The 17,539-nt window shown below is 45.0% G+C and overlaps 1 protein-coding gene across 2 annotated transcripts; it reads left to right on the forward strand.

Moving 5' to 3' along the window:
- Positions 1 to 7,496: 7,496 nt before the first annotated feature.
- Positions 7,497 to 16,123, forward strand: BTF3 (basic transcription factor 3). 2 transcript variants are annotated; one of them, XM_075078632.1, is made up of 6 exons: positions 7,497 to 7,722; positions 8,018 to 8,086; positions 12,140 to 12,253; positions 12,452 to 12,653; positions 15,157 to 15,213; positions 15,754 to 16,123. In XM_075078632.1, the coding sequence occupies exons 2-6, from the start codon at positions 8,018 to 8,020 to the stop codon at positions 15,798 to 15,800; spliced, it is 489 nt and encodes a 162-aa protein (XP_074934733.1). In that variant the 5' UTR covers positions 7,497 to 7,722; the 3' UTR covers positions 15,801 to 16,123. The 2 variants fall into 2 exon arrangements, with proteins under 2 accessions (XP_074934733.1, XP_074934735.1); XM_075078634.1 differs by lacking the exon at positions 15,754 to 16,123 and having other exon boundaries at positions 7,568 to 7,722; positions 15,157 to 15,281.
- Positions 16,124 to 17,539: the final 1,416 nt, after the last annotated feature.

A 17,539-nucleotide genomic window follows, 5' to 3' on the forward strand; every position in this document is an offset into this window, starting at 1 on the left:
TTGAATTAGCTGTGGGGTCCCGGCGCAAGTTACTAAAAGAAAGGCAGAAAGAGGACTTTTCCTCTCCGAGAGGTTTCTCCTCTTTACAAAGCATTAGTATTTTTCCTTTTTACTCCCATTTTGTTCCTTTTATTGTTGCTCTTCTCCTGATACTTTAGGATGTGCCTGAACGTTTAAAACTATTCTTAAAGAACAAAATCCACTCTCTTAAATAGGAAGAACCGCGGGGTTTAAAAATTTTGGGGGAAGAACCGCTGTAGCAGCAAAGCAGAACCAGAAGAGCTGGATCTGCCCGCGACCTCCTGCTAACGCCCACGCAGGACGCACCGGTGTTTCACTGAGCGTCTGACACCGGCGGCCCTTCGGCAGCACCGGGACCCCGGGAGCATCGCGGCCCCGGCGTGCCGGGAGGGCCCCGGCTGGTGAGCGGGCCCTCCTGGACGGGGTCGGCGGGGGTGGCCTCGGGGGGGGACGACGACACACGACGACAACGACGGGGTCCCCGCTGGGTGGCCTCGGGGGTGGGGGGAGGTGGGGATCCCCGGCAGACCTGGACAATACTGCAAGCCCTCGTCATTCGCGGAGTGGGGAGCCGAGGGGCTGGCTTACTGGGGCGCAGCTGAGCCAGCCCCGAGTGCGGACAACTAAAACCCGGCCTTATCTCAGGCCCTGGAGATCGCGACCTGTCTTTGTGCATCTCCCGCTCGCTCCCGTCCCAACCCGGCAGGTGCCTGCTCGAAAGGGCAAGAAAGACAAGCAGCAAGGCGAGCAGCGGGGGCACAGCCGTGGGTGGCGTTTCCCCGGCAGGACCCTGGGGTTCGCCGTCTCCCGCGGCCCCGGCCGGCCCCGCTCCCCTCCCGGCGGAGCTCTGCGCGGACGGGGGATGCCACCTACCGGCAAGGAGCGACGGGAGGAGGCGAGTCGGCCGGCTCCGGACGCCCTGTACCGGGACAGGGTGCTGGCGTGCCCCGCCGCCCAAAGTAGCCTCCGGGAAGGGCAGGGCAAGGCAGTTCAGGACACACACCGGCCCCCGTCTACCCCGTCCCCGCTGGCCGCCGCCCGGGAGGGAGTCCGAGAGCCTAAAGAAAAGCAGTGTTTTGGGCGGACTTGAGAAACCCCGCTCAATGGGAAGGATGGAACTTCCCCGACCACCTTCACACCCCCGCCCCGGGGCTCTGCCGCCCCGCAGTCCTCCTCGAGGGAGCGGGGCTGCCCCACCACTCCCCCCGCCATGGGCCACACCCGCGAAACGGCTACCCCGGGCCCAGGGCATCGGGGGCTGTCTTCCGTGGTTTCCTGCCCCCTGTGAATGGTGTAACATAACGTGTACCTAAACCAAGAGCAGCACAGAAGCGAGATGCGAACTACAGGTATGCAGGTAGGGGTTTATTTTTTTTTATGCTTGTGCATATTAATATTCATTATTAATTTTAATTACGTTATACAAGCAATTCCTGCATGCAAATACTGAACACTCTACATTTTATCAGTGTGATGCATGTATCAATCAAAGCACTCTGGTAATCCACACAAGCAGTCCTGGTGGCTCCTGCTCTTTACCAGAGCCTGTGTCCTGCTGTGGCAACAAGGCTGGACCCCTGGTGTCCATGGGACCGGTAAGGCAGTGAGGACAGGAACTTCCCCCCGAGTCTCATTTCTCAGATCCAAACCTGAGAAGGGATTGGGTGTTTTGACAGGTCTCTGCAGTTAGAGCTGGCCCCCAGGGTCACTGGGCAGGAGCCAGACTGGGTGGATCCACCATCACCTCCCTTTGATGGGTTCTGCCCTTGGGAACCCCTCAGCATCCTGGGCCACACACCCTTCCTACAGCTGGGGAGCCCGTGCCTGAGCAGAGCACCCAGGAGCCCATGTTGGGACAGGGGATAGATGAGCCTACAGACCTTCCCTGGCCCTTTGTTCAAAATCAAAGAGCACCCTGGGCACAGTTTGGGGCACTTCCATGCAGCCACAGTGGCACACTGGTTCAGGTGCTCTGAATTTTCCAGAGCTGACCCTGACCATGCAGAAGGATGCCAGACCCTTCTCTGGCTCCACATGGGTCAGGTGCCTGGTGGCAGTGTGCAACCCTGGGTGATTTGTTGAGTGTTTGACTAGGGGCAGCCTGTGGGAAGTGGGGTAGAACCTGGCCACTGGCTAAACATGCTGGAGCTGAAAAGCCTGCCCTGGGCCTGCTGCATCTTTCAAGACTCCAGCACTAAAGGCTGTACGTCTTTTGGCATGGCCTTGTACACCTCCACACCTGCAACTGGGTATTACCTGTAGAACCAGACTTTCTGTCACTGAAATGAAAGCATTTCCTGAATACTTTATACTTTCTGTCAATGTAGTTCCTTTGGCCAAAGATCAGACTGGATTCTGAGCCGCTTGTGTCATGGAAAGAAAAAACTCTCCAGCAATGACTGTACAGTAGGGTGGTGGTCTCTGTTGCACTGACATCTGTGGCCTCCGTTGCCCAGTATCACGGTGACAACCATTTTAGCTCCTATTTTTTGTGGGTTTATCCCCCTCTTCCCTTTCTGCATAGTTTTGGGGGAAGGTAGCACTTCCCTTAAGCCTTCTGCAAAAGCTTGCATTACAAACAGGGTCTGTGTCACCAGGCTGAAAATCAATCCATTGTTGAGGGGTTGTAACAGTCACCTGAAAAGCTGAAGGCTAAAGGACAATCTAGGGCTTCTTGCCACGCCTACTGGTGAAAAAGGGTTTGTCACCCTTGGTGATGACCCTACCCACCCCTCCCCACCATTGCCAAACTTTGGTTTTTTCTTTTTGGCCAAGTTAATGGCTGAGTTTTTTCTTCTTTTTCCCTTTTCCCCCTTTGTTCTATAATTCTTGCAGGGCAGATACATTTGCTATGACAGGTGAAAGTCACTTCCTTTAAGTCCGTTTTGGACCTTTAATATCCTTAAAATGTGACAAAATGTTCTCAGAACCCTTCTGCACTTCTCATCTAACAGCATACAAGGGAAGTTTATACCAGGTTAGATCAAGACCCATCTAGCAGCATAAGCTGACTTCAACATCAGCCAATATGAGATGTTTAGGGAAGAATATAGGAATAGGACAAGTGTGCAAAATTGATTCCTAGCTGCCAGAAATCTAGGTTTCAGGGTTTTACCAATTCTGACTTTTACCTGTCCTCTAGCAAGTTCTTAATTTTTAACTAAGACTAACGTGAAAGTCTTTATCAGTCTGATGAACAAGAACTCCCAAGTATTCAGCAAAATCTGTTTGAACCATGTTCAGTGAAAGCAGGGGATTCTTCATGTAGTACTTCTGACTACTTTCTAGTCGACCTCTGCAGGGTGTTATAAAGAGGGAGAGGCATCCCACAGCGCATGAAAGGCTTGTGATGTGGCTTGAAGCCCTGGTATTTTGGGTTGCTGAGTTTAAGAGTTACAGGCATGGTGAGAAGAGAACATTTTGCTGAGGAGCGCTCTCTCTTCCTTGACACTGAAGTCTATTACTGTCATGGTTTTGGCTGGGATAGAGTTAATTTTCTTCATGGTAGCTAGTATGGGGCTATGTTTTAGATTTGTGCTAAAAACAGTGTTGGTAATGTGGAGATGCTTTAGTTGTTGCTAAGTACTGCTTACAATAGTCAAGGATTTTTCCAGCTTCCCATGCTCCGCCAGGTGCACAAGAAGCCGGGAGGGGAGGGGGCACAGCTGAGACAGCTTATCCAAACTGGCCAAAGGGATATTCCTTATCATATGACATCATGCTGAGCATATAAACTGGGGGGAGTGGCCAGGGAAAGCAGTGATTGCGGCTCGGGGACTGGCAGCATTGGTCAGTGGGTGGTGAGTTGTTGCATCCCTTGTCTTTTTTCCCCTGGGATTAATTTCTCTCGCATTATCTTCCTTTTCATAATGTTATTAATATTAATACTAATTATTATTTATAAAGAAATATTATAATCACAATTATTACCATTACTATTTAATTTTAATTATTAAACTCTTCTTATCACAACTCATGAGTTTTCTTACTTTTGCTCTTCTGATTCTCTTTGCCATCCCACTGGGGTGGGGGAAGTGAGTGAGTGGCTGTGTGGTGCTTAGTTGCTGACTGGGCCTAAACCATGACATTACTCCATGCAGCTCACTGGCGCATCGCACAACACTCTAACATATGACATGAAAACAGCACTGCACTTAAGTTCAATCTTCCTGGGCGCCCACTCAAAGTTTATATATTTAGTTTCTCTTAAGAAGTCAAGAATTCTTCAGTGAGCCTTATGTCTAGACTTTTGGAGATGGTTTATTTTCCATTAATCTCTCTCACAACACTTTCGCTCCTGTACCCCATAATGCCACTACTTTCCTCCATTAAACTACTAACATATATGCATATTTTTCCAAATAGCTTAGTGCTTTTCCCCTTATGTCCTGGAGCATCTACATTAGGAATGATAACATTATTATTCCCTCTTCTCAATGTACCCTGTTATTACTCTGCAGCACTAGCGATGTCTTTGAGCAGAGCTTTTCCACTGGCATTTTGACAGCAAATGTTGTCATTTTTCTGCCTTTAAACTGCCACATAATTTAGGAGACAATTTTCCCGAGTAACCCATTTAATGGTCTTTTTCCACTGCTATGCTGCTTCTGTGCAGCTAATGAACTTTGCTTTACCAATCTATATTATTTGATGGTTTTGAGAAGCTTTTACCCTTTTTCAGAACTGAAAAGATGCTTACTGAGCTCAGGCTCCATTTCAGTGCTACAGGCTTTGGATCAGTTTCATTTCTCAACAGAAGTTCTTCAGCTACAACTAAATCCAGGTTTAGGTTTATGTTTCCCATTATCCAATTACACAAAAAGGACCAGGGAAAACAAGCCAACACTATTTCAGCATTCTAAAATATTTTTTTCTCTGATGCAAAGTTTGTTTTTTGAAGGTTTGCTGTTTGATCCAGGGAATGTAACCAAATCTTAGAGTCCCTTGAACTGCAGTTCTTGAACTGTTTCAGTTGATTCCTGATACAACTCAGTGATGTGGTTTTCAGCAAAATTTGTCTTCGAAATCTTGCATGAGGGAATATGAGATCATGCCTTCAGCCCAGTTAATCCTAGGCTGATGGCTGGGACAGCACCTTCTAGAGCTTCTATCCTGGAATAATTTTTCTGTGACTCATTTTCACTTAGTTATTTCAGCCTATTAAAACATTTTGCAAGTTTGTAATCATCAGTTGGCCTAGTAATTCTGAAATCTTTCTTATATATTGATGGCAGACTGTGATAAATCTGAAACAGAAATATTCATTACTTTTACTTTCAATAGCCCACAGTGATGCTTTTTTTTTTTTATTTTGGCTCTATTGCCTTTTGCTGCAGGTATGCTGCCAATTTCATCTTGCAATAAATTTATAAGCTTTCTTTTTAGTTCAGAAGAAACTCTGTCCTCCCCATATCCTTCCCCAGCTCCCCCGTTCCCCTGAATCTGTTTTGTTCCTTTCCTTTTGCCAGTTCAGATACAGTAATACAGGCTTTCCCCACCCCCCACCTTCTTCTCTGAGCAAAATGGTTCACTGATCAAATTTCACAGATACACTGGACCAAATTTCTGCAGGTTCCCCCACTATCCTTTGCAGCTGTTTTATCATCCTCTAATTTTTGGCTGTGATGTTAGTTTGCTGGGAGGCACAAATTGGTCTTCAGCAGCACCTTTTGGATCATCACCTCCCTGAGATGTTCTATCACCACCAAATGGAGTAATTTCAGGTTTGTAATTCCCTTTTACTGATTACAAAAGACTCAATTTTAACAGTGAGCAAAACTTTCTGTACAAATCAACACTCAGCTCTGGTGTAGTGAAGAGATATCAGAAGAGTGAATATAATTTACACATACATGAAAAGCACTACCCTGGCAGAGCCTTGGCTCTGGGAATTTCTAATATGGGAGCCTTAACATTGATGAATGAAGAACGATAAATTAATTATAAACATAGTCTTACAGAAACAAGAACAAAGGAAATAGTTTATTGAGGATATTCCAGAGAAGAACTGATTTAAAAGGCATTTAAATACAGGATGCAATGGCAAGGTCAGTGGTATTTCTAATGATGCCAGGAGGCCCACTGAGTTCAGTTGTGGTGATGGTGGCGGCAGGACCATGGAGCAACATGGCTTATCCTCTCTTGTGTCAGTCGGTAAGCATGTGTAGCCCTAATGGGAATGCCAGGCTCCTTTCTCCATAAATCTGCTCCTGCACCCTGCTATGCAGCACAGGTCCAGATCCTGCAAAGACTGCTTAGCTTTTTTGTGTGGTGAGAATGGTCGTTGTGATATATCACAGAAAATGGAATTTTCCACTAAGTAATAACAATGAACCATGCGAGCTTTGCAAAACAGAAACTGGCAGTCAGAGGAGGAAGCTGAGCAATAAGGAAGTGTTTGTTTTACAACTATATCCTTGAAGAAGAACAGAAAGACTGCGAGAAGGGAACATCCTGCCCCAGAAGATGCCAAAGCTGGATGATAAAGTGTGAACTCAATCAAAATGGTACTAACTAGAGGGAAGGTAAAGGTGGCAGGGGGAGATTATGACCACTGACTCAATCTGGGACTGAGAATACTTACCCCCACCCCCTGTAAGGAGCATGCATGCTAATTTACATAGCTACTGAGGCTAAAACATAGCTAACCAACAGCAGATGAGATTATTAATTAATAACCAATGAGTATGAATTTAGGCAGGTTTTTACTAGTCATGTCACAAGATAAATACATTGTAGTTTCTTTGTGCTGTGTGATACCTTTGTAGAGTTACCACTAGCACCCATCTTTGTGCAAATACGAAATTAATAAAATACTTCTGCTCCACGTGTATCTTGGCATGCTGCACACCAGGTGAATGATTGTGCTTTAGGGAAAACAGCTGGAGCCAGACACGTGAGTTCCCAATAATCGTGAGACTTGTCCTGCCAGAGTCCTCATAGAGAGCAAACTGAAATGTATAAGTAAACCTGTGGAGGACTGAAATTGTAGATTGTGAATGATCTCTGCCCTGAGGAACGGGGTTTACAAATACTCAAACACAGCAGCAGCTGCTTGAGTTCAGGCCTTGGAGGCGTGGATTTTGTTCTCAGAAGAGGATTCAGATAGCACAAAGGCAGACAGTCCGGGAAAAGGGCACTTTATGACCTCAGTGAGGGAAAATACTGTGACAGGAGAAGAGCTCTGGGAGAACCAGAGAGCACAAGCAGAGCATGTTCAACAGCGAGCAGAATGCAGTTGTGCAAGGGTGCCTGGTAAGATAAAAGCGGACACAAAGCTGAAGTGACAAACACACACCTGGGATGGAGGGAAGGTAAAAGGAGATAAGAGTGGCCACGTGGGAGGAGGAAAAGTCAGGGGCACGGGGAAGAGGTTTGCATTACGCAAGCAAGGAAGCAAACACAATGCTTTCTAGGAAGAAAAAAAATTAGGTGATGCCAGATGGGGGGCGGGGCTGCGAGCGGTGGGTGGGGGGAGGGTGGACCGGCCCCGCCCATTGCCGCGGTCCCGCCCCTCCCCGGAGAGGCTCCGCCCCCCGCCGCGGCGGAGGGGCGCCCCCCGTCGGGCCCTGCAGTGGCGCATGCGCCGTGCGACCCGCCGTGTGTTGCGTTCCTTCCGGCCGCCATCTCGCTCCTTTCCGCGTGCTGCGGCCGGTCCCGCCGCCCTCGGCTGCCTCCTCCGACCTGCTGCTCTCCGGGAAGGTACAGGGGAGGCGGCGGGGAGAAGGAGGTTCTTGCGCTGCCGAGGGTGCGGGTCGGCGGGCGGGGGCGGCGGTGGTGGCTGGGGGAAGGGAAGGCGGTTACGGGCTGGGCCTAAGGGGAGCTCGCCTCGCCTCAGTGGCGCGGCGGGCGCGGAGCAGAGCCCTTGCCGCCGCCGTCGCACGGTCCCCCTGCTGGGGAGGGTGTCTGCCCGTGTGCGGTGAGGGTGGCGGCGGGACGCCTTGCGCCCCGGCCCTCCCTGACCCGCCTTCCCGGGGCGCTGTTGTTGCTTCCGCAGATGAAAGAAACAATCATGAACCAGGAGAAGCTCGCCAGGCTGCAGGCCCAAGTGCGCATCGGTGGCAAGGTAGGAGCCGCCTCCCCGCCCTGCCCGCGGGACTGCCTGTCCCTGCACCCACACCAGACCTAGGGCCCTGAGAACTGGGGTGGGGAGCGGCCCTGGGGGCTCTCAGCTCGGCTTGGCTGTCCTCAGGGGAAGCTGCGCCGCTGCAGGGATCTCCAGAGTCGGTTCAGTAGAAGCACTACGTAGTAGCTGGACATGCAGTGTTTTCTGTTTGGGTTGTTTATAATATATTACAGCAGCCTTGCAGCCTCCAGGCTATTTAGAAGGCACGTAGGATTTGAAGTGAGCAGACCTTACACTAAATGAGCTCTGGTTTGTGCATGTTACCAGCGTGTGTGTATTGGCTTTAGAGGCGTTTAATCTTTGTCACATAAGAGTGTGCATTCAGATTATATCTCTTGCATCTCTCTAGTCAATAAAGGTATTTTACACATATTAAGCAAAGCTTAGAATATGCTGGTGATGCTGTCATTCAGTTTTAAAATTGGCCTGTGATTCTTTGAATGCCTGAACTTGACTGGTTTTTTTTTGTAACTGGAAATTATTTCTGGGATTCTTCACCACGTTGTCACTATATAGTTGAGATGGGTGTGGAGGAAGCAAAGGGGAAAGAGTCACTTCTTGTGAGGAAAGGTTGCACGTTGCCTCTGATGGAGGACTTCCACGATGTTGCAAGGCTGCAGATTTTACAAATAAGTTAAATATTTTGTTTTGGTGGAGGGCTGTTGTAGTTCTTTGTTATGTGAAATTTGAGATTTTTGTGCAGAATATCACTACAGCTAAATGTCACAGCTCTTCTTCCAAATCTTTTTAGAGGAGTGGCAGATGAGTCTGTAGTATTCCATTGGTGGCCAGCGCTACCCCACCCTCTTTAATATAGAGGTGGAGAGGTGTGAACAGCATGTCTCAGCATGATCAGGATAGAATTTGCTTAGTAAAAAACTGTAATCTTTAGAAGCTTAAATCTGGAGTAGAAAGCAGCAGCTGTTCATTTAAATTAAACTCGAATAGTCGGCAGTTTGATATCTATGTTTAATACAGGTAAAAAGGAGGTACATGTTCCTACATAGCCTTTGATTCAAGACATAATCTTTTGAAATTTATCAAGAGCTCTTTTGTCCAGAGAGACATAATGTATGCCTTATGTAGCTCAATTCCTGGGGAGTCAAGGTACCAAAATAAAGCCAGTTCTATTATTATAGTATGGTTTAGGATGGAAGGGACCGTTAGAGGTCATCTAGTTCAACCCCCCTGCAATGAGCAGGGACATCTTCAACTAGCTCAGCTTGCTCTGAGCCCCATCCAGCCTGGCTTTGAATGTTTCCAGGGATGGGGCATCTACCACCTCTCTGGGATACCTGTTCCAGTGTTTCACCACCCTCAGCATAAAAAATGCCTTCCTTATATCCAGTCTGAATCTACCCTCTTTTAGTTTAAAACCATTACCCCTTGTCCTATTGCAACAGGCCCTACTAAAAGGTCTGTCCCCATCTTTCTTATAAGCCCCCTTTAAGTACTGAAAGGCTGCAATAAGGTCTCCCTACAGCCTTTTCTTCTCCAGGCTGAACAACCCCAACTGTCCCAGCCTGTCCTCATAGGAGAGGGGCTCCAGCCCTCAGATCGTTTTTGTGGCCCTCCTCCGTACACGCTGCATCAGGTCCACGTCCTTCCTGTGCTGAGGGCCCCAGAGCTGGACGCAGCACTGCAGGTGGGGTCTCACCAGAGAAAAGCAGAGCGGCAGAATCACCTCCCACGACCTGCTGGCCACATCTTTTGACGCAGCCCAGGATACAGTTGGCTTTCTAGGCTGCAAATGCACATTGCTGGCTCATGTCCATCTTTGCATCCACTGGCACCCCCAAGTCCTTCTCCACAGGGCTGCTCTCAATCCCTTCACACCCCAGCCTGCACTGACACTGCAGGTTGCCCCGACCCAGCTGCAGGAGCTTGCGCTTGGCCTTGTTGAGCCTCATGCGGTTCTCGCAGGCCCACGTTTCCGGCTTGTCCAGGTCCCTTTGGATGGCGTCCTATCCCTCAGGCACATCAACTGCACCACTCAGCGTGGTGTCCTCTGCAAACTTGCTGAGGGTGAACTTAATCCCACTATGTCATTGATGAAGATATTGAACAGCACTGATCCCAGCACAGATGCCTTAGGGACACCACTCATCGCTGATCTTTTGGACACCGAGCCATTGACCACTATCCTCTGGACACCATCATCCTACTGAACCTTATCCACTGAACAGTTTACCCATCAAATCTATTATCTCCCCAGTTTAGAGAGAAAGATGTGTGGGTGACCGTATTGAAGTCCAGATAGATGACATCCATAGCTTTTCCCATGTCCACTGATGTAGTCGCTCAATCATAGAAGGCCTCTAGGTTTATCAGGCAGGATTTGGCCTTGGTGAAGCCATGCTGCCTTGCATCACCCTCCCTGTCCTCCATGTGCCTTAGCAGAGCTTCTAGGAGGATTTGTTCCGTGATCTTCCCAGGCACAGAGGTGAGGCTGACAGGATGGTCGGTCGTTCCCTGGGTCCTCCATTCTACCCTTCTTAAAGATGGGCACAATGTTTGCTTTCTTTCAGCCCCCAGGGGCTTCACCTGACTGTCATGACTTTTCAAATGTCACGGAGAGTGGCTTGGCAACCTCATCAGCCAGTTCCCTCAGGACCCTGGGACACATCTCATTGGGGCCCATACACTTGTTCAGGTTCGTCAGGTGGTCACAAACCTGATCGTCCCTTACAGTGGGAGATGCTTTATCCCCCTGGTCTCCATCCTATGGTCTTGTGGCTTGGGAGGGGTGAGGAGAGAGGTTACCAGTGAAGACTGAGGCAAAAATGTTGTTGAGCACCTCAGCCTTCTCTTCATCTATTGATACTAGGCCGCTACTATTAAATTACTAGTTTTCAAATCCTGTGTGTGCAACCTAAGTTGCAGGGAATGAATATCAAACTTTTTAGACAAATGACTAAACTTTTGAACTGTGGTCCTCCAAGTGTTAAGTTTCATGTGAATTTGATAATGTTCCTCATTGTTTGTAACTGGATTATGTTTGATATGATTATATTAGCGTCCAGCCAGTTTTCTGATTTATACCAGTTAACTCAAAAAGTATTGCAGCCATTTATACAGCTGGGCAGCAGCACATTCTTGTGCTGCTAGCATGTGGCAGATGGGCAACTGGAGTAGGAGGATTTAGATTAGTAGTTACAGTGTATCAAAAGGGAGCTTAGTTTCACCTGTTCTTGGATGTTTTATGTCAGATCTTACTGAGGACTTACCGTTATGCAAGGAAGTGTAGGATAACACTTTGTGCTTTTTTGTAGGTATAGATGTCTTCTAATATGGGACAGTTATTTCCCTGGAGAAATACAGAGCTGTGTGTCTGTAGGGGAACTTAACCTTTGCTTGTGTTGCTTTCTAAACACATGTGGTCTGGAATAATAGGTGGAAGTATTTTTTAAAAACATGGTTGTAAAATATTTTGGGAAAAGAAATGTTCTTCAGTATGTATGTGTAAGTCCCTCAGATGGGAGATATCTATTTGGAATAAAAACTGAGTATTTTGAGTTTTCTCATATTCATTTGTTAATGATGAGTTGATAACTCTTTCTGACCTCTGACTGTTATAAAAATTTGGCTGCAATTTAAGGAAGGTGATCCAAGCAAAGATTCGTAAGCTTCAGAAATTGCCTAAACCTGCGAATTCTTCAGTTCTATGCCTATGATAAGTTTACCCTTACCTATTATCTTTTCTAAGATGCTGCAGAATCCCTGTAAGAATTGTAGAATAAATGTTCTCTGATGCATTGCTTCCTAAAACTGCACGCTTCTGACAGACATGCAAAGCTTGTCTTATGGCAAGGGAAAGACTGCTGCAGTGCCGTTGGAGGGGTGCAGTTTGGTACACTGTGACACAGAAGCAGAGCTTTGTATGTTAAGTTGATTTGTAGATGGCTGCAGAGTAGTTATGTCCCTGAGGATCAGAGTTTGTGAAGTACTACTTAAGTATTAATTTGTAACCTTTTTTTTTTTTTTTCTGCAAAGGGTACTGCCCGCAGAAAGAAGAAGGTTGTCCACAGGACAGCTACAGCAGATGACAAGAAACTTCAGTTTTCTTTGAAGAAACTGGGAGTCAACAATATTTCTGGAATTGAAGAGGTAATTGCTTCAAAGGAAAAAATACTTTTCTATATATATAAAAATATAAAATGTATCAAAAGCAGTTTCCTGTTAAGTAACATCCTAAACTCGTCTGTAAATTATCAGTAGGTATTTATTGAGCTTTAAGAACTTCGGTTTCCTGTGAAATGGAAAATCTTGCTAAACTGCTTCAGATACTGAATTTTTTTCTTGCAGGTGAACATGTTTACCAACCAAGGAACAGTCATTCACTTCAATAACCCTAAAGTTCAGGCATCTCTGGCTGCTAACACTTTCACTATCACCGGCCATGCTGAGACAAAGCAGCTGACAGAAATGCTTCCTAGCATCTTAAATCAGCTCGGAGCTGACAGTCTGACCAGCCTGAGGAGATTGGCAGAAGCCCTACCCAAGCAATGTAAGTTGAAACTTGAATGCATTTCGTGCTGGCAGCTGACATGAAGCTAATTTGTATAGCAGCAGGGAAATGCAGTGCACTTGTGCTGTCTTCAGGGTTATTATAAAATGCTTATAAAGAAATGGAAGTCTTAGATCTTATTTATAGCTCAAATCCAAAGACAAGTATAACTGAATAAAGCAGAGGCACCTGTTAGCATATACTGCAGCTGGTCTAGGACTGGAAAGCTTTAGCCAGACTTGATTTTATAGTAGTTTACTTCGTGGTGTGGCTACCATATTCTTACATACTTTGTTCATTAAAGCTAGGTCGATGAGTTACTCTGGAAGAGTTAGGCTTTAAGAAAAGATAAACTTCGAGTATGTCTGTTTCGACACTTTGAATGGAAACACAAGTAAAGGGGAGTTGAGGACAGACATCTTGCAACTGCTTTGCTGCCTCACTGGTGTGGTGAAGGTATGTTTAGCATGGCCTTTTGATGGCTAGGAGGAAATTACACGGTATTTGTAAGGAAGGGATTGTTATCATTTCTGTGTAGAACAGTTCAGAGAACGGGACTTGCATGAGCATTAAGCTAGATACACCAACTTCCTATTCCATCCTTAAATTAGTAAAAGGGCATTTTTCCTAAATTTCCTAAATTTTCTTCCTAAACCTGTATGGGAGAAGTAGAGGAGGGACTTCAGTACATGCTGTTCGGAAAAGGTGCTGCTGCTACAGGGTGAGAATTGGGAGTGAAAGACAGGCTTGTTGACACTGGGAACATTCCTTGTGTCCTGCATGTACAGCATTACTACTTTCCTGAAATATCTTAAGTGCATTCCTTCCAAGGTATGGAACATCCTAAATAATTACCGAGAAAATGGGAGAAGCATATTATTGTGTCTAGTTTCTGGTAGTTCTGAACTTAATTTTTAGATATTTTTGTTCCTGTGCTTTGCTGCCAGCAAGACAGCCTCTATTTCCATTCCTAAAGTTGAGGATACTTCCCTCCTGTCAACTTCCCACTGAAAAAGTCCTGCTAGAAGTAGTCTTCAGGAGGTGGGGTAAACTGCTGCTTTCCCCATGGAGTTCATGTCCTTCCTTCCTAATGTCAACCGTGTGGCTTCCTTGTGGTAGCAATAGGGCTTGAAAGAAAAAAAAACTTGAAGGATTTAAAATGATCACCAAAGACCTCTCTTCTCATAACAAGGTTGGGTATATTCTGGATAAGTGAAATTGTGCAGTTTTAATATTAGGGAAGCATGTTTAATATGCTTGTTTTGTGTGACCTAGTAAATGGCTATTGCTTTCCACTTTGGGTGGATGCCAGAGTAGTTGCACAAAACTTTCAGTTCAGCATTGTCTGCTAGATTTGGAAGCCTGACACAGAAGAGTGAAGTGTCTCTGATGGTTGCATTTGCAGGTGCTAAAGTAAACTTCGCCAAGTCTTTGGGATGAGAGAGAATGCAGGCAATTCAGGAGGAAATAACATGGTTTCATTTTAAAATGTTGTATTTGACACTAAGATGCACTTAAGCTGAAACACCTTTCTGTTGTTAAGGAATAAAAGGAGGGTTAGCGGTGACCTTGTCCCAAGCCCTTTCAGACCAAAGTTCATGCATTCAGCTGTTTTGGTTCTCTATAAATCAGGGTCCAGGTCTAGTACGAACTCATCTATTTCCTCATGCTTTTTGTGAAAACTGAGGAGGATTAATGAGGATAAAATGGAGAGTATGAGACAGCTTACCCTTGGCAGTACAGCTAAGAATAGCAGTAGAAGTAGTGGCACAGGCATCCAGAGACCTGAGATATCTATTATTAGCATTATACTGCTGCAGTTTTACAGATGCTTATTGGTCTGCTACAGTAGACATGGTTGTCTCATTAGCTCTGGCAAATACAGTGGGAATGGTTAGGAAATTACTGAGTCAGCAGAGATGTGGACCAGAACACATAGTTGCCTCAACCACCTAATTGTAAAATTGCATCCAGTTCCATATTCCTCTGACTTTGCCAGGGAACAGTATCTTTAACCGCCTCTAGTCATGTGTGTCTGTCTGTAGCTTCACAGTTTTCATGGAAGGCTTGGGATCATAAGATCCTTACTCTTCCTTAAACCTTCTTGATGTAAAATACAGAAACCTTGAGCGATACTGAATAGTCAATAAACCAAGCTGCTTTTAAGGGAAATTGGTAAAAGCAGTCACTGCACTTGTAGCTGAAAATTATTACCATGCAAGGCACTCAGTATACCTAGATAGAAGATGGTGACTAATAAAACAGTTCAGCATGCATCTTCTCATTTTCCTGCTGGACTGTTTGAGCATTATCAGTAACAAAGGGAATGTGAACTTCCTCGGTTAATTGAAGATCTGTATTTGGCAGGGGAACTGGATAAAACATTGCAGTTTAGCTCAGACAGATAATGTTTTCAAAAACCATAAAGCAAAACAACTAATCAAGATGCAATGGCTCACTATAGTGAGCTTGACTGATGCTTTTGAACTACTTGCTCTTGCAGCTGTGGATGGAAAAGCCCCACTTGCTACTGGTGAAGATGACGATGAAGAAGTTCCAGGTAAGAACAAGCATGTAATGGAGGAAAGAGAAGTGAATTTTGCTGAGAGATAATGTGTAGCATAAGATTGGGCCAAGGATGGTAGGAGTATTGACTAGTCAGTCACTGTCACAGAGTTTCTGTGGGGAGGCTATTTCATTGTTTTCAGATACCACGAGGGACTTAGGTGGACTATTGGTTTGAGCTAGCATTTTTGCACTGTGTAGAAGTAATAGCTATGGCTAAGGTAATTATTTAATATTTGATAAGCATGGGAAGAAACTGCATTCTCAGTATTACTTTGCCCAGTTGTGGGTATAGTGAAGTTAAATGCTCTTAGAATTGTGCTTTAAAACAAACCATCTAAAATTTACTTGGTTGAGCAGGAGGAATGAACCATGAAGCTCTGAAGTTATTTTGTCTGTATTTTATAGACTGGAAGTTTTTTATGTTATAAGCACTTGATATGAAGTAGAACTTTGGTGGGGGTGGAACAAACCCAAAATGTGTGGCGAAGCAGAAGTGGGTCAAACTTTAATTTCAATGTTCTTATTTTTCTAGATCTTGTTGAAAACTTCGATGAAGCATCAAAGAACGAGGCAAACTGAACTAAACGTCACTTTCCAAATAAAGTTAAAACTTGAAAAAGCTACATGGAGCTGCTATTTTGTATTTTGACTGCTTTGATCTTAATTTTTCTTTCCTGATGAGATCTCAAGATCTGTGATATTTGGATAGTCCTTGAACCTGCAGCTCTTTAGTTACTGCTTGTACACAATATAATTTTTGTGGCCTGATTGAACAAACCTATGCTTTAAAATAAGTCAAATTGCTAACAAACCTCTGCCTAGATACAATTTTTTAGTAACTTGTATACTAGCAAAACCCCGTCTTTAATGAACTTTGACATACAATAAAAATATAAAATAAACTTTCTGGTGTGGCTTTTTGTCAGCAAAGCAGGGAAAATAATTTGGCTGTAATTATTAGAATATTAAACAATCGTAAAAGGCTTTGCTTTTCTGCAGAGCATCTTCCTTTTGCTGTGTTAGACAACTGGCTTTGAAAAAAAAGTTCTGTGCATAATGGAGCATTTTAGACTTACTCAGTGAATTCCCAGTGTTTGCAGGTCAGAGCTACATATGCTCTAAGTAAATTTGTAATCTGAATTTAAGAAATAGATGTGTAGTTTGGAAATAATTATTGCTGGTTTAATATAACATAAAGCGTGCAGGTTGAGATAGAACTTTGCTTGCCCGTGAAGAACAGTGGCAAGCTGTTGGCATCTTGGGGGAACTAGATACTAATGTTAAATTTTTATATTCAGGGAGTGTTTAACAGATATTTGCAGGGTGTAACTATCTAATGAGTCAAATAATGCTTTCCCAGCGTTTTAATTTTACTTATCTGAAAATGTCAGTTATGTGGGGGAATGAAGTAGAGGAAGGGGGATATCTTAATAGAATTGATAATGTTTTTTAATTAAGTCTGCATTTAGCATCTTCAGTTCTATTACGTAATAAATATATTTGGATGTTTCATGAATATGCTCTTTCTATCACTTGTGTGTGTTCCAGAGGAAAAGAGAACTTGTTTTTTTTCTGGGCACAAGGAAGACAACTTAAATTCCAGTCTGACCTTTGCATAGCTGGAGCTTCCAGGGGTGGGGCTAATCTTCCTGTTGGGGAGTCTTTGGTGATAATGATAGATCAGATTGCTTCCATAGCAGAAGCTAAGCTAGGATAGAAGAAGACCTGACTACCAGCCTTCTAAGGTTGTCTCTAGAGCAAATACTTCTGGAACTGGCAATTCATCCTGACTTGAGCAGGATAAAATTCAGGGTAAAACTGCTGTAGCCATAACAAAAAGTTCGCCCTGTGCCTGGGAAAAGGTGGGGCTGTCTGACTTGCCAGACATGTTTGTCATGGTGGAAGTCATTGCTGTTGGGAAACAGTGAAGCAACTTGTTCAAGCTGTGCAACTCCTGTGGCTTGAGGTAAGAGCAGTCTGATGAGAGCGTGAGATGGCTGAAGTCAGGTGCAAGAACTTGGAGTAACAATTTCAGTTTACTTGTCTCAGTTTGCAAGTACTTTATCAGTAAATTACACTTTTAGCATTGGATTAATTCAAATTAAGAAGTGCTTTCACTGAATTATGGCAATAAGTTAGAAAAACTAAACTGCAAGTTTGAGTTTTGAAATTAAGATGGTGATTTTAAGGTAATTACCCTGTAAAAGGTGAAAACCAAATTCTACACGGTTGTTTACCACACTTCCTGTGACTTGTCAAGGTAATAAATGTGTACTGATTATTCTGAGAAATCAATTCATGTGTTGCCCATTCTGTGA

The sequence above is a fragment of the Phalacrocorax aristotelis genome, chromosome Z, assembly GCF_949628215.1.
Source record: "Phalacrocorax aristotelis chromosome Z, bGulAri2.1, whole genome shotgun sequence".
NCBI lineage: Eukaryota > Metazoa > Chordata > Aves > Suliformes > Phalacrocoracidae > Phalacrocorax > Phalacrocorax aristotelis.

Bases quoted from the DNA above. Each gene is read 5' to 3' on its own strand.
- BTF3 (XM_075078634.1), top strand. From the start codon at position 8,018: ATGAAAGAAACAATCATGAACCAGGAGAAGCTCGCCAGGCTGCAGGCC. The intron at 12,254-12,451 runs GTAATTGCTTCA...TTTTTCTTGCAG, and splicing joins ATATTTCTGGAATTGAAGAG to GTGAACATGTTTACCAACCA. The intron at 12,654-15,156 runs GTAAGTTGAAAC...TTGCTCTTGCAG, and splicing joins AGAAGCCCTACCCAAGCAAT to CTGTGGATGGAAAAGCCCCA.